The sequence below is a fragment of the Procambarus clarkii genome, chromosome 73 (genome assembly GCF_040958095.1).
Source record: "Procambarus clarkii isolate CNS0578487 chromosome 73, FALCON_Pclarkii_2.0, whole genome shotgun sequence".
Lineage (NCBI taxonomy): Eukaryota > Metazoa > Arthropoda > Malacostraca > Decapoda > Cambaridae > Procambarus > Procambarus clarkii.
The window spans coordinates 21070388-21085865 of NC_091222.1; the positions used below are offsets into that span (position 1 = coordinate 21070388).

General features: G+C 48.8%; 1 protein-coding gene across 1 annotated transcript; it reads right to left on the reverse strand.

Moving 5' to 3' along the window:
* Positions 1–3725: 3725 nt before the first annotated feature.
* LOC138356644 (uncharacterized) lies at positions 3726–4205 on the reverse strand. The gene has a single exon (XM_069312835.1). It carries the CDS (start codon positions 4203–4205, stop codon positions 3726–3728), a length of 480 nt encoding a protein of 159 aa, XP_069168936.1.
* Positions 4206–15478: the final 11273 nt, after the last annotated feature.

Sequence of the window (15478 nt, forward strand, 5' to 3'; positions counted from 1 at the left end):
ATTGCTGCTGTATTACCAACAAGTTACCCATAGAAAACGTAACTTGTAGTGGAATTACCGTCTATAGAAAACGGGATATCATCACCACATACTATTATAAATCACCACCTATTATGGTGGGAATTATTCTTAAATACATTAGTCTTTGGACTTTACCATCATAAAAACATCTTATATAAATTAACTTAATTATCAATATTAAAGTAGAGTAAATGTGACCCTTCTATCACTTTCTGAAATCTGGACAATGTAAGCCAGGCGTCAGTGGGGAAGGAGGGCAGCCATTGTTGTGTCACCTCCGAGACGTGTGGAGCAAATTCGGCTCCTATCATATCTGGACAATGTCGGCCAGTAGCGTCAATAGTATGGAGTGTTAGACATTATTGAGACCAGAGGCGCAGGGAGCAAATTCGGCTCCTGTTAATTTTACTTGGGCGTAGTGTTATGGAAACCAAAGGTGTACCATCTCCAACACGCTGTCATCAAATCAAGTTAAGTGTTCTTTCCGAAACCCGTTTATCTATCATTAGTGGCCATTAATGTCATTGAGTAGGGTGTCCCGGTTAGATCACGAAATCGCCTCAAACTAAAGGTAATTAAGCCAGGTCTTCATCGTTCCATGTACAGTATTTTCTCTGACATAGCTTGTCATATATAGTATCTGGCTTTACAGCTAGCGCCCTTTTGACAGGTCAAGACGAAGAAGCAAGATTTTGTGCACCAGTTACTGGGTGATGGAAGCTACCTCAAAGAGGGAAAATGTGGCGTCTACAACGTAGTTATACCTGGTGGACTAAAGCTTGCTGTACAAATAAGATATGGAACCTTTTCAATGTATGTAGTCTAATACTGTAGTTTGATTGGCTGCATATATTAATTAATATAAACCCCCCCCCCTAATGTGTAGAGGATCGATTTGTGAGATTATGAGATTATTGCAGAAATACAGTCCACTTATCATTATACAAATTGCTATCGAAGTATATAAATTAACGTAAATATAAATTCATATAAATTAAATAAATATAAATCACACAGGTCGGTTCCCATAGGTGTCCACAGTCACGGAGACGGTGACCACAGTCACGTTGATGGTGTCCACAGTCATTACCGGTGTCCACAGTCATAGTGACGGTGTCCACAGTCACGGAGACGGTGTCCACAACCACAGTGACGGTGTCCAGTCATAGTGACGGTGTCTACAGTCATGGAGACGGTGTCCACAGTCATATTGACGGTGTCCACAGTCATAGTGACGGTGTCCACAGTCACGGAGACGGTGTCCACAGTCACGGAGACGGTGACCACAGTCACGTTGATGGTGTCCACAGTCATTACCGGTGTCCACAGTCATAGTGACGGTGTCCACAGTCACGGAGACAGTGTGCACAGTCACGGTGATGGTGTCCACAGTCACGGAGACGGTGTCCACAGTCACGGAGACAGTGTACACAGTCACAGAGACGGTGTCCAGTCTCGGAGACGGTGTCCACAGTCACGAAGACGGTGTGCACAGTCATGGAGACGGTGTCCATAGTCACAATGACGGTGTCCACATTCACAGAGACAGTGTCCACAGTCACGAAGACGGTGTGCACAGTCACGGAGACGGTTTCCACATGTTATGATCTCAGCCTACAGGAGAAACGAGTCTCCCTCCTTGAGAGTTATTCATCAAGCCTGACCTAACTAGAAGGTCTAGCAGATATTGAGGTGATAACCCATATGTAAAATGGCTGGTTGGATATGTATAACAATTTAAGATTATGGGCAATGAAGAAGAAAACAGATAAATGACTGGCTAGGAGATGTGGACATTTTGCTGGAGGCGTGAGGCTCGCTTCTGGAGGGGCTTTGACCTCACTTGAGTGCCAGACATCGCAGGGGAAAGCCGCGCTCCGTTCGAGCTCCCGTCAGAAGGGAACCCCTAGTGATATATCTCGAAGAGAAGAGAAGTGTGCAGACGTACCAGCTGTGGAATCGAGCTGGGAACGTTGTGGTCTCAAGTCCTGGTCGACGAGCAGATATTAAATCGCCCAGAGGCATTATTGTGGGCGGTGGAAGCGCCGTGACCAGACGCCGTCAGAGGGAGAAGCGCCCTCGACCAGACGATCTGTGGTAAGCACGATATACGCCAGTTCATAGTGATTGCTTGTAGTTGGTCGTGTGCCCAGCGACAGTAGTAATGTTTATTTATAAGTTAGACATGTTTTAATAAGGCAGAAAGCCTGAAATAGGAGAGTGAAGAGGGAGGAACACGGAGCGACGTCCGTCCCCTCTGAGCTCTGACAGACGACTGAGGGAGCCCGGCTCCTGACGGAGGAAGACCCTCCCAGCGAGTGAGGACCGCCGCCGGGCGAGGTGAAGTATGGACCCGCCCAAAACGGGGGAGTCCACTCTCACTGTATGTAGAGGACAGATAGAGGTTTGAGGCAAACATATTGTGTGATTATTTGTGTTATGTGTTAAAGGGAAACAATTTTATTGGAGTGTCGATGGGTTGCAGGTTTGTCTTTGGTGGAAGAAGTTGCTGAGAACTTCGAAGCCAGCATAGATGAAGTAATTGATGAGACTCCAAGGTAGTGAAGCAGAGGACCTCGAGCTGTGAGAAGCAGTGAAGAGGAGTGTCACGTGCTTCTGTAGAGGTGGAGAAGCACCATAGTTGCTCGAGGAAACTTCATGGTGTAGCAGCCAAGGGAGCTGTGGAGGAACCTAGCAGAAGGGTGAAGCACCGTAGTTGCTCAAGGAAACTTCATGATAGCAGCCTGAAGGAGCTGCAGAGGATCCTGGTAGTGAAGCCCGGAAGAACCTGAAGATATCAGGGTAGTGAACTTCCAGAGATGGAAGGGAAGTTCTGGTGGATTACTTGTAGGGAGTTGATAGTGTTTGGTTGTCATTAGTGTGCAAGACGCAGTGAGAGGTGAGTGGTTGTTTGCATTCTTATGTCAAGGAGTGATTTATTCTGAAGTTTAGAGTTGCAGTCGTAGGCTTGATTACCTACAGATGTATGTGTTCTAGGGCTGATAGAGTGATCGATTGATCATTGTTGTGTATCAATGAATATTTATACTGATATATGTTATTGCATTCATATGCTGATTTTCTTTGTACACATTTATAGATACATATATATATTCTCTTGCTGATGGTGCAACAGTGTATGTAGACTTGATCAACTTGAGGAGGTTGATAGTATCAGGTGGTGAACCAGGAGATAGGATACCACTTGATAAGCTGATGGTAGAGTTCTGGTTGTGTTGGAGAACAACCTGATTGTAATAGTATAGAGTATAGGATTCATTATTATTATATGTGTGTATGTATTGTGTATGTGCTCTGTCCAGTAAATGTATTCCAATTTGCCGGTGTTTGCCCATGTCCTAGTGAGGCTTCCCAGGAGGTAGTAAAGAAGGAGAGAGAGAGAGAAAGAACCAAGAACCACTGCTGTGGACAGGGTAGGAGGTAATACTAGTAAGTCATAGGGGATTGAGATCATATCACCTAAGGAGAGAGTGGGGAGTCACAGCGGCTCGAGTGGGTGTGTGCACGTGACAACGAGGTTGAGTGTTGGAGCCGCATCCCCTAAACGTGTGACGTTGAGCCCCTCTCCAAGAGCCAGGAGCGCCAAGGGTAATCTCCTAGTGAGGTATAAGCACTCTACCGAGTTGTGGGTTGGGTTGTCCATAGAGAAGGATCAACGACGACAACACCAACCAACCCACAGACTATAATACCACAGTCATAGTGACGGTGTCCACAGTCATAGTGACGGTGTCCATAGTCACAGTGACAGTGTCCACAGTCACGGAGACGGTGTCCACAGGCACGGAGACGGTGTACACAGCCACGGAGACGGTGTCCACAGTCATAGTGTCGGTGTCCACAGTCACGGTGACGGTGTCCACAGTCACGGCGACGGTGTCCACAGTCATTGTGACGGTGTCCACAGTCATAGTGACGGTGTTCACAGTCATTGTGATGGTGTTCACAGTCATAGTGACGGTGTCCACAGTGATAGTGGCGGTGTTCACAGTGATAGTGACGGTGTCCACAGTCACGGAGACAGTGTCCACAGTCACAGAGACGGTGTCCACAGACACAGAGACGGTGTCCACAGTCATATTGACGATGTCTACAGTCATAGTGACGGTGTCCACAGTCACGGAGACGGTGTCCACAGTCATAGTGACGGTGCCCACAGTCATGGAGACGGTGTCCACAGTCACAGAGACGGTGTCCACATCCACAATGACGGTGTCCACAGTCACGGAGACGGTGTCAACAGTCGTAGTGACGGTGTCCACAGTCACGGAGACGGTGTCCACAGTCATAGTGACGGTGTCCACAGTCACGAAGGCGGTGTCCACAGTCACGGAGACGGTGTCCACAGTCACAAAGACGGTGTCCACAGTCACGGAGACGGTGTTAACAATCATAGTGGCGTTGTCCACAGTCAGATTGACGGTGTCCACAGTCACAGAGACGGTGTCCACATTCATGGAAACTGTCTCCACAGTCACGGAGACGGTGTCCACATTCATAGTGACGGTGTCCACAGTCACGGAGACGGTGTCCACAGTCATAGTGACGATGTCTACAGTCATAGTGACGGTGTTCACAGTCACGGAGACGGTGTCCACAGTCATAGTGACGGTGTCCACAGTCATAGTGACGGTGTCCACAGTCACGGAGAAGGTGCCCACAGTCACCGAGACGGTGTCCACAGTCACCGAGACGGTGTCCACAGTCACTAAGACGGTGTCCACAGTCACAATGACGGTGTCCACAGTCACGAAGACGGTGTCCACAGTTACCTGGTTGATACCTGGTTGATGGGGTTCTGGGAGTTCTTCTACTCCCCAAGCCCGGCCCGAGGCCAGGCTCGACTTGTGAGAGTTTGGTCCACCAGGCTGTTGCTTGGAGCGGCCCGCAGGCCCACATACCCACCACAGCCCGGTTGGTCCGGCACTCCTTGGAGGAATAAATCTAGTTTCCTCTTGAAAATGTCCACGGTTGTTCCGGCAATATTTCTTATGCTTGCTGGGAGGACGTTGAACAACCGCGGACCTCTGATGTTTATACAGTGTTCTCTGATTGTGCATATGGCACCTCTGCTCTTCATTGGTTCTATTCTTCATTTTCTTACATGTCGTTCACTCCAGTACGTTGTTATTTTACTGTGTAGATTTGGTACTTGGCCCTCCAGTATCTTCCAGGTGTATATTATTTGATATCTCTCTCGTCTTCTTTCTAGTGAGTACATTTGGAGGGCTTTGAGACGATCCCAATAATTTAGGTGCTTTATTGCGTCTATGCGTGCCGTATATGTTCTCTGTATTCCCTCTATTTCAGCAATCTCTCCTGCTTTGAAGGGGGAAGTGAGTACTGAGCAGTACTCAAGACGGGACAACACAAGTGCCTTGAAGAGTACAACCATTGTGATGGGATCCCTGGATTTGAAAGTTCTCGTAATCCATCCTATCATTTTTCTGGCTGTCGCAATATTTGCTTGGTTATGCTCCTTAAACGTTAGGTCGTCAGACATTATTATTCCCAAATCCTTTACATGCTGTTTTCCTACTATGGGTACATTTGATTGTGTTTTGTACTCTGTATTATGTTTAAGGTCCTCATTTTTACCGTACCTGAGTACCTGGAATTTATCACTGTTAAACATCATGTTATTTTCTGATGCCCAGTCGAAAACTTTATTAATATCAGCTTGAAGTTTTTCAATGTCCTCAGCCGAGGTAATTTTCATACTGATTTTTGTGTCATCTGCAAAGGATGATACGAAGCTGTGACTTGTATTTTTGTCTATATCTGATATGAGAATAAGGAAAAGCAGTGGTGCAAGGACTGTACCCTGAGGTACAGAGCTTTTCACTGCACTTGGACTAGATTTTATATGGTTGACAGTTACTCGCTGAGTCCTGTTTGACAGAAAACTGAGTATCCAGCGTCCTACTTTACCGGTTATTCCCATTGACTTCATTTTGTGTGCTATCACGCCATGGTCACATTTATCGAAGGCCTTTGCGAAGTCCGTGTATATCACATCAGCATTCTGTTTCTCTTCTAATGCCTCAGTGACTTTGTCGTAGTGCTCAAGTAGCTGTGAGAGGCACGATCTTCCCGCTCGAAATCCATGTTGGCCTGGGTTATGAAGGTCATTGGTCTCCATGAAATTGGTGACCTGACTCCTAATCACTCTCTCAAATACTTTTATGATGTGCGATGTTAGTGCAACTGGTCTATAATTTTTTGCCAATGCTTTGCTCCCTCCCTTGTGTAGAGGGGCTATGTCTGCTACTTTAAGTGCATCTGGTATCTCCCCCGTGTCCAAGCTCTTCCTCCACACTATACTGAGTGCCTGTGCTACCGGCACTTTGCATTTCTTTATAAATATTGAATTCCATGAGTCTGGACCTGGGGCCGAGTGCATGGGCATGTTTTCAATTTCTTTTTCAAAATTTAGTGCGCTCGTGTTTATATCAGTTATATTTACCGGGGTTTGAATATCCCGCATAAAGAAATTGTCTGGATCGTCCACCTTCATGTTGTTTATTGGAGTGCTAAACATGTCCTCATACTGCTTTTTTAGGATTTCACTAATTTCTTTGTCATCCTCCGTGTATGAACCTTCACTTGTACGAATAGGTCCAATACTGGCAGTGGTTTTTGCTTTTGATTTCGCATATGAGAAGAAATATTTTGGATTTTTCTTTATTTCCTGAATGGCTTTCTGTTCTAACTGCCTTTCTTCAGTTTCATATGAGTGTTTCAATTTCCGCTCGATTTCTTCAATCTCCCTATTTAAATTATTCCTTCTTTGACGGGAAATTCGTGTCTGCATAAGCAGTTCCGTTATTTTTTTCCTGCGTTTATAGTGTCGTCTGCGTTCTCTTTCTACGTTAGATCTCTTTCTGGCTTTCCTCAAAGGAACATGTTTCAGACAGACTTGATACGCTTCTGAAGTAAGTTTTTCTATTCCTTCTGTAGGACTTGTATTATTTAGAACAGTTCCCCATGGAATGTTTGTAAGTTCCCTGTTTATTATCTCCCAGTCTATCCTTTTATTATTAAAATTGAATTTACTGAATAGCCCCTCTCGCTTTATCAACGTTTTAGGTCTATTCTGAGTATTGATGGTCGTTTGCACTTCAATGAGTTTGTGATCTGAGTATGTGGTATCTGATATCGTAATGTCTCTGATAATGTCTTCATTGTTCGTAAAGACCAGATCTAGAATATTTTCATTTCTCGTTGGCTCCGATATCTGCTGATTGAGTGAAAATTTGTCACAGAATCTAAGTAGTTCTCTAATCTGTGGTTGGTTAGGTCCTGATAGATTTCCTGGTATAATATTATTGTTTGCTATTTTCCACCTGAGACTAGGCAAGTTGAAGTCACCTAGGAAAATAATATCAGGTATCGGGTTCTCCAAATTATCAAGGCTATTCTCTATTTTGCTTATCTGTTCTGTGAATTCCTCAGCCGTTGCATCTGGCGGTTTGTATATTAGTATAATCACTAAATTTATTTTCTCTATTTTTATTCCCAGTACCTCTACCACCTCATTTGTAACGTTTAGGAGCTCCGAGCATACAAGGTCTTCCCTAATATACAGACCCACTCCTCCATGTGACCTAATTTTCCTATCACACCTGTATAGGTTATATCCTGGAATCCAGATCTCACTGTCCAACAATTCCCCTGCATGGGTTTCTGTGATAGCTCCAAATACTGCATTTGACTCCGTGAGGAGGCCATTTATGAACTGTACTTTGTTGTTTGTTCTTGTTTTCAGTCCTTGTATGTTGGCAAAGATGAATGAGGTTACTCTATTAGTGATAGTTTGAATGGGAGACTTTTTCGGCACGTCCATTAATCGTGGACATAATGAGTTTGTTCTGACCAGTACTGATTGTTGTAGGGCAGTTTTCTGTCGTAGTTGTAGTTCCCTTTCGGTGGGTAATTGTATCTGTAATTCTGGAATGCCAGTGGATCTGGCATCCAGTTCCATACACTCTCCATGCTGCTCCTTTTGAATTCTCTGCCGGTCTGGTATAAAAAATTTATAGAGTTTCCTCCAAATTCATTATCCTGCTTGCCACTCTTTATGTAGCGTTCCGTGCCTTTCACGTGAAAGTGTGGGCAGCTGAGGTCATAGCATTTTCTGTCCTCCAGTGAGGTTTGGCACATGTCAGGATGGAAAAACCTACATATTGATCCAAATCGACACTCGCCTTTCCTAAGCATATTTAAACATTTTTTGGGATGTTGGTAACTGCATTCTAATCCTTTCTTATTACCAGCATATCTATGTCTGCATATGCCCTTTGCATAAAATTTGCATAAGTCTGTCCTTCTGTTCTGAATTGCTCTATCGAGAACCGTCGTGGTGTCTGTACCTATCGAGCTGTCAGTGCTGTCTGGTACACTTTCTAGTTTACTGTCATCTACATCCTGGCCTACTGAGTCAGAGTTTGCAACTTCCTGAGTTTCAGCCTCAGTTTCATCCCTGACTATAGCCTCCGCCCCTTGTATATTAGAATTGTTGTTCCTTTCCCACTCCTTCTGGATGGCTGGTAGGCTTCCAATGAATGATGTTTTCCGTTCATGCGTCATGTTATCTAGAAGGTTTTTTAGGATATTCCAAGCTGGCAGGTCATTTTTACACACCCAGAGCAAGTGGCCATCTCTCAGTGCCGTAGTGTTACTCACTCCTGTACAAGCTGAATGGAATCTAGACTTACAGATATAACATTCAATTCCCGTTACCTTCGTCTTTAAGAAGTTGTTACAGTGGCCACAAATTTGTTTATTTACTCCCATATTGCCTTATTTTGTTGTATATATCTATATATATATAATATTATATGTATATTGTATATTTGTAACAATATATATGTATATATATTTATATGTTTAATATTATAATATTATATGTATATCGTATATTTGTAATATTATGTGTGTTATTTTGTTCAAACTTACGGAGTAGTTACGGAGACAGTGTCCACAGTTTCGGAGACGGTGTCCACAGTTTCGGAGACGGTGTCCACAGTTTCGGAGACGGTGTCCACAGTCACCGAGACGGTGTCCACAGTCACCGAGACGGTGTCCACAGTCACCGAGACGGTGTCCAAAGTCATATTGACGGTGTCCACAGTCATAGTGACGGTGTCCACAGTCATAGTGACGGTGTCCACAGTCAAAGTGACGGTGTCCTTAGTCACGGAGACGGTGTCCACAGTCACGGAGACCGTGTCCACAGCCATATTGACGGTGTCCACAGTCATAGTGACGGTGTCCACAGTCACGGTGACGGTGTCCAAAGTCATATTGACGGTGTCCACAGTTATAGTGACGGTGTCCACAGTTATAGTGACGGTGTCCACAGTTATTGTGACGGTGTTCACAGTCATAGTGATGGTGTTCACAGCCATAGTGACGGTGTCCACAGTGATAGTGGCGGTGTTCACAGTGATAGTGACGGTGTCCACAGTCACGGAGACAGTGTCCACAGTCACAGAGACGGTGTCCACAGACACAGAGACGGTGTCCACAGTCATATTGACGATGTCTACAGTCATAGTGACGGTGTCCACAGTCACGGAGACGGTGTCCACAGTCACAGAGACGGTGTCCACATCCACAATGACGGTGTCCACAGTCACGGAGACGGTGTCCACAGTCTCGGAGTCGGTGTCCACAGTCACGGAGACGGTGTCCACATCCACAATGACGGTGTCCACAGTCACGGAGACGGTGTCCACAGTCACAGAGACGGTGTCCACAGTCTCGGAGACGGTGTCCACAGTCATAGTGACGGTGTCCACAGTCATAGTGACGGTGTCCACAGTCAGGGAGACGGTGTCCACAGTCAGGGAGACGGTGTCCACAGTCATATTAACGGTGTCCACAGTCATATTAACGGTGTCCACAGTCATAGTGACGTTGTCCACAGTCACGGAGACGGTGTCCACAGTCACGGTGACGGTGTCCACAGTCACAGAGACGGTGTCCACAGTCACAAGGACGGTGTCCACAGTCACGGAGACGGTGTCCACAGTTACGGAGACGGTGTCCACAGTTTCGGAGACGGTGTCCACAGTTTCGGAGACGGTGTCCACAGTTTCGGAGACGGTGTCCACAGTCACCGAGACGGTGTCCAAAGTCATATTGACGGTGTCCAAAGTCAGAGACGGTGTCCACAGTCAGAGACGGTGTCCACATTCATGGAAACTGTCTCCACAGTCACGGAGACGGTGTCCACATTCATAGTGGCGTTGTCCACAGTCAGATTGACGGTGTCCACAGTCAGAGACGGTGTCCACAGTCAGAGACGGTGTCCACATTCATGGAAACTGTCTCCACAGTCACGGAGACGGTGTCCACAGTCATAGTGACGATGTCTACAGTCATAGTGACGGTGTCTACAGTCATAGTGACGGTGTCCACAGTCACGGAGAAGGTGCCCACAGTCACCGAGACGGTGTCCACAGTCACCGAGACGGTGTCCACAGTCACTAAGACGGTGTCCACAGTCACAATGACGGTGTCCACAGTCACGGAGACGGTGTCCACAGTTACGGAGACAGTGTCCACAGTTTCGGAGACGGAGTCCACAGTTTCGGAGACGGTGTCCACAGTCACCGAGACGGTGTCCAAAATCATATTGACGGTGTCCAAAGTCATATTGACGGTGTCCACAGTCATAGTGACGGTGTCCACAGTCATAGTGACGGTGTCCTTAGTCACGGAGACGGTGTCCACAGTCACGGAGACCGTGTCCACAGCCATAGTGACGGTGTCCACAATCACGGAGACGGTGTCTACAGTCACGGTGACGGTGTCCAAAGTCATATTGACGGTGTCCACAGTTATAGTGACGGTGTCCACAGTTATTGTGACGGTGTCCACATTCATAGTGACGGTGTCCACAGTCACTGAGATGGAGTCCACAGTCATAGTGACGGTGTCCACAGTCATAGTGACGGTGTCCACAGTCACGGAGACGGTGTCAACAGTCGTAGTGACGGTGTCCACAGTCACGGAGACGGTGTCCACAGACATAGTGACGGTGTCAACAGTCACAAAGACGGTGTCCATAGTCACGGAGACGGTGTCAACAGTCATTGTGACGGTGTCCACAGTCACGGAGATGGTGTCCACAATCACAGAGACGGTGTCCACAGTCACGGAGACGGTGTCCACAGTCACGGAGACGGTGTCCACAGTCACGGAGACGGTGTCCACAGTCACAGAGACGTTGTCCACAGTCATAGTAACGGTGTCCACAGTCACGGAGACGGTGTTCACTGTCAAGGAGATGGTGTCCACAGTCATAGTGACGGTGTCCACAGTCATAGTGACGGTGTCCACACTCACGGAGACGGTGTCCACAGTCACGGAGACGGTGTCCACAGTCACGGAGACGGTGTCCACAGTCACGGAGACGGTGTCCACAGTCACCGAGACGGTGTCCACAGTCACCGAGACGGTGTCCACAGTCACCGAGACGGTGAAAAAAGTCAAATTGACGGTGTCCACAGTCATAGTGACGGTGTCCACAGTCATAGTGACGGTGTCCTTAGTCACGGAGACGGTGTCCACAGTCACGGAGACGGTGTCCACAGTCACGGAGACCGTGTCCACAGCCATATTGACTTAGTTCACAGTCATAGTGAGGGTGTCCACAATCACGGAGACGGTGTCCACAGTCACAGTGACGGTGTCCAAAGTCATATTGACGGTGTCCACAGTTTAGTGACGGTGTCCACAGTTATTGTGACGGTGTCCACAGTCACGGAGACGGTGTCAACAGTCTCCGTGACGGTGTCCACAGTCACGGAGACGGTGTCAACAGTTATTGTGACGGTGTCCACAGTCACGGAGACGGTGTCCACAATCACAGAGACGGTGTCCACAGTCACATAGACGGTGTCCACAGTCACGGAGACGGTGTCCACAGTCACGGAGACGGTGTCCACAGTCATAGTAACGGTGTCCACAGTCACGGAGACGGTGTTCACTGTCAAGGAGATGGTGTCCACAGTCATAATGACGGTGTCCACAGTCATAGTGACGGTGTCCACAGTCACGGAGACGGTGTCCACAGTCACAGAGACGGTGTCCACAGTCACGGAGACGGTGTCCACAGTCACGGAGACGGTGTCCACAGTCACGGAGACGGTGTCCACAGTCACGGAGACGGTGCCCACAGTCACGGAGACGGTGCCCACAGTCACGGAGACGGTGTCCACAGTCATAGTGACGGTGTACACAGTCACAATGACGGTGTCCACAGTCACGGAGACGGTGTCCACAGTCATAGTGACGGTGTCCACAGTCACGGAGACGGTGCCCACAGTCACGGAGACGGTGTCCACAGTCACAATGACGGTGTCCACAGTCACGGAGACGGGGCCCACAGTTTCGGAGACGGTGTCCACAGTCAAGGAGACGGTGTCCACAGTCATAGTGACTGTGTCCACAGTCACAATGACGGTGTCCACAGTCATAGTGACGGTGTCCACAGTCACAATGACGGTGTCCACATTCATAGTGACGGTGTCCACAGTCACGGAGACGGTGCCCACAGTCACGGAGACGGTGTCCACAGTCACAATGACGGTGTCCACAGTCACAGAGACGGGGCCCACAGTTTCGGAGACGGTGTCCACAGTCACGGAGACGGTGTCCACATTCATAGTGACGGTGTCCACAGACTCGGAGACGGTGTCCACAGTCAGTGACGGTGTCAACAGTCACAAAGACGGTGTCCACAGTCACAGAGACGGTGTACACATTCATAGTGACGGTGTCCACAGTCATAGTGACGGTGTCCACAGTCACGGAGATGGTGTCCACAGTCACGGAGATGGTGTCCAGAGTCATAGTGATGGTGTCCACAGTCATAGTTACGGTGTCCACAGTCATAATGACGGTATCCACAGTCACAGAGACGGTGTTAAGTCACGGTGACGGTGTCAACAGTCACGGAGATGGTGTCCAGAGTCATAGTGACGGTGTCAGCAGTCACGAAGACGGTGTCCACAGTCATAGTGACGGTGTCCACAGTCATAGTGACGGTGTCCACAGTCATAATGACGGTGTCCACAGTCACAGAGACGGTGTCCACAACCACGGTGACGGTGTCCACAGTCATAGTGACGGTGTCTACAGTCACGGAGACGGTGTCCACAGTCATAGTGACGGTGTCCACAGTCACGGAGACGGTGTCCACAGTCATTAACGGTGTCCACAGTCATAGTAACGGTGTCCACAGTCACGGAGACGGTGTCCACAGTCACGGTGATGGTGTCCACAGTCACGAAGACGGTGTGCACAGTCACGGAGACGGTGTCCACAGTCATAGTGACGGTGTCCACAGTAACGAAGACGGTGTCCACAGTCACGGCGACGGTGTCCTCAGTCATAGTGACGGTGTTCAAAGTCATAGTGATGGTGTTCACAGTGATAGTGACGGTGTCCACAGTCACGGAGACAGTGTCCACAGTCACAGAGACGGTGTCCACAGACACAAAGACGGTGTCCACAGTCATATTGACGATGTCTAGAGTCATAGTGACGGTGTCCACAGTCACGGAGACGGTGTCCACAGTCATAGTGACGGTGCCCACAGTCACGGAGACGGTGTCCACAGTCTTGGAGTCGGTGTCCACAGTCACGGAGACGGTGTCCACATCTACAATGACGGTGTCCACAGTCACAGAGACGGTGTCCACAGTCTCGGAGACGGTGTCCACAGTCACGGAGACGGTGTCCACAGTCATAGTGACGGTGTCCACACTCATAGTGACGGTGTCCACAGTCAGGGAGACGGTGTCCACAGTCATATTAACGGTGTCCACAGTCATATTAACGTTGTCCACAGTCATAGTGACGTTGTCCACAGTCACGGAGACGGTGTCCACAGTCACGGTGACGGTGTCCACAGTCACAGAGACGGTGTCCACAGTCACAGAGACGGTGTCCACAGTCACAGGTACGTTGTCCACAGTCATAGTGACGTTGTCCACAGTTATTGTGACGGTGTCCACTGTCATAGTATCGGTGTCCACAGTCATAGTGATGGTGTCCACAGTCATAGTGACGGTGTCCACAGTCACGGAGACGGTGACAACAGTCGTAGTGACGGTGTCCACAGTCACGGAGACGGTGTCCACAGTCATAGTGACGGTGTCCACAGTCACGGAGACGGTGACAACAGTCGTAGTGACGGTGTCCACAGTCACGGAGACGGTGTCCACAGTCATAGTGACGGTTTCCACAGTCACGAAGGCGGTGTCCACAGTCACGGAGACGGTGTCCACAGTCACAAAGACGGTGTCCACAGTCACGGAGACGGTGTTAACAATCATAGTGGCGTTGTCCACAGTCAGATTGACGGTGTCCACAGTCAGAGACGGTGTCCACAGTCACGGAGACGGTGTCCACATTCATAGTGACGGTGTCCACAGTCATAGTGACGATGTCTACAGTGATAGTGATGGTGTCCACAGTCACGGAGACGGTGTCCACAGTCATAGTGACGGTGTCCACAGTCATAGTGACGGTGTCCACAGTCACGGAGAAGGTGCCCACAGTCACCGAGACGGTGTCCACAGTCACCGAGACGGTGTCCACAGCCATATTGACGGTGTCCACAGTCATAGTGACGGTGTCCACAATCACGGAGACGGTGTCCACAGTCACGGTGACGGTGTCCAAAGTCATATTGACGGTGTCCACAGTTATTGTGACGGTGTCCACAGTCACGGAGACGGTGTTCACTGTCAAGGAGACGGTGTCCACAGTCACGGAGACGGTGTCCACAGTCACGGAGACCGTGTCCACAGCCATATTGACGGTGTCCACAGTCATAGTGACGGTGTCCACAATCACGGAGACGGTGTCCACAGTCACGGAGACGGTGTCCACAGTCATAGTAACGGTGTCCACAGTCACGGAGACAGTGTTCACTGTCAAGGAGATGGTGTCCACAGTCATAGTGACGGTGTCCACAGTCATAGTGACGGTGTCCACAGTCATAGTGACGGTGTCCACAGTCACGGAGACGGTGTCCACAGTCACGGAGACGGTGTCCACAGTCACGGAGACGGTGTCCACAGTCACGGAGACGGTGCCCACAGTCACGGAGACGGTGCCCACAGTCACGGAGACGGTGTCCACAGTCATAGTGACGGTGTACACAGTCACAATGACGGTGTCCACAGTCACGGAGACGGTGTCCACAGTCATAGTGACGGTGTCCACAGTCACGGAGACGGTGCCCACAGTCACGGAGACGGTGTCCACAGTCACAATGACGGTGTCCACAGTCACGGAGACGGGGCCCACAGTTTCGGAGACGGTGTCCACAGTCAAGGAGACGGTGTCCACAGTCATAGTGACTGTGTCCACAGTCACAATGACGGTGTCCACAGTCATAGTGACGGTGTCCACA

Coding starts and splice junctions, on each gene's coding strand:
- LOC138356644 (XM_069312835.1), bottom strand. CDS start 4,205: ATGACTGTGGGCACCGTCACTATGACTGTGGACACCGTCTCCGTGACT.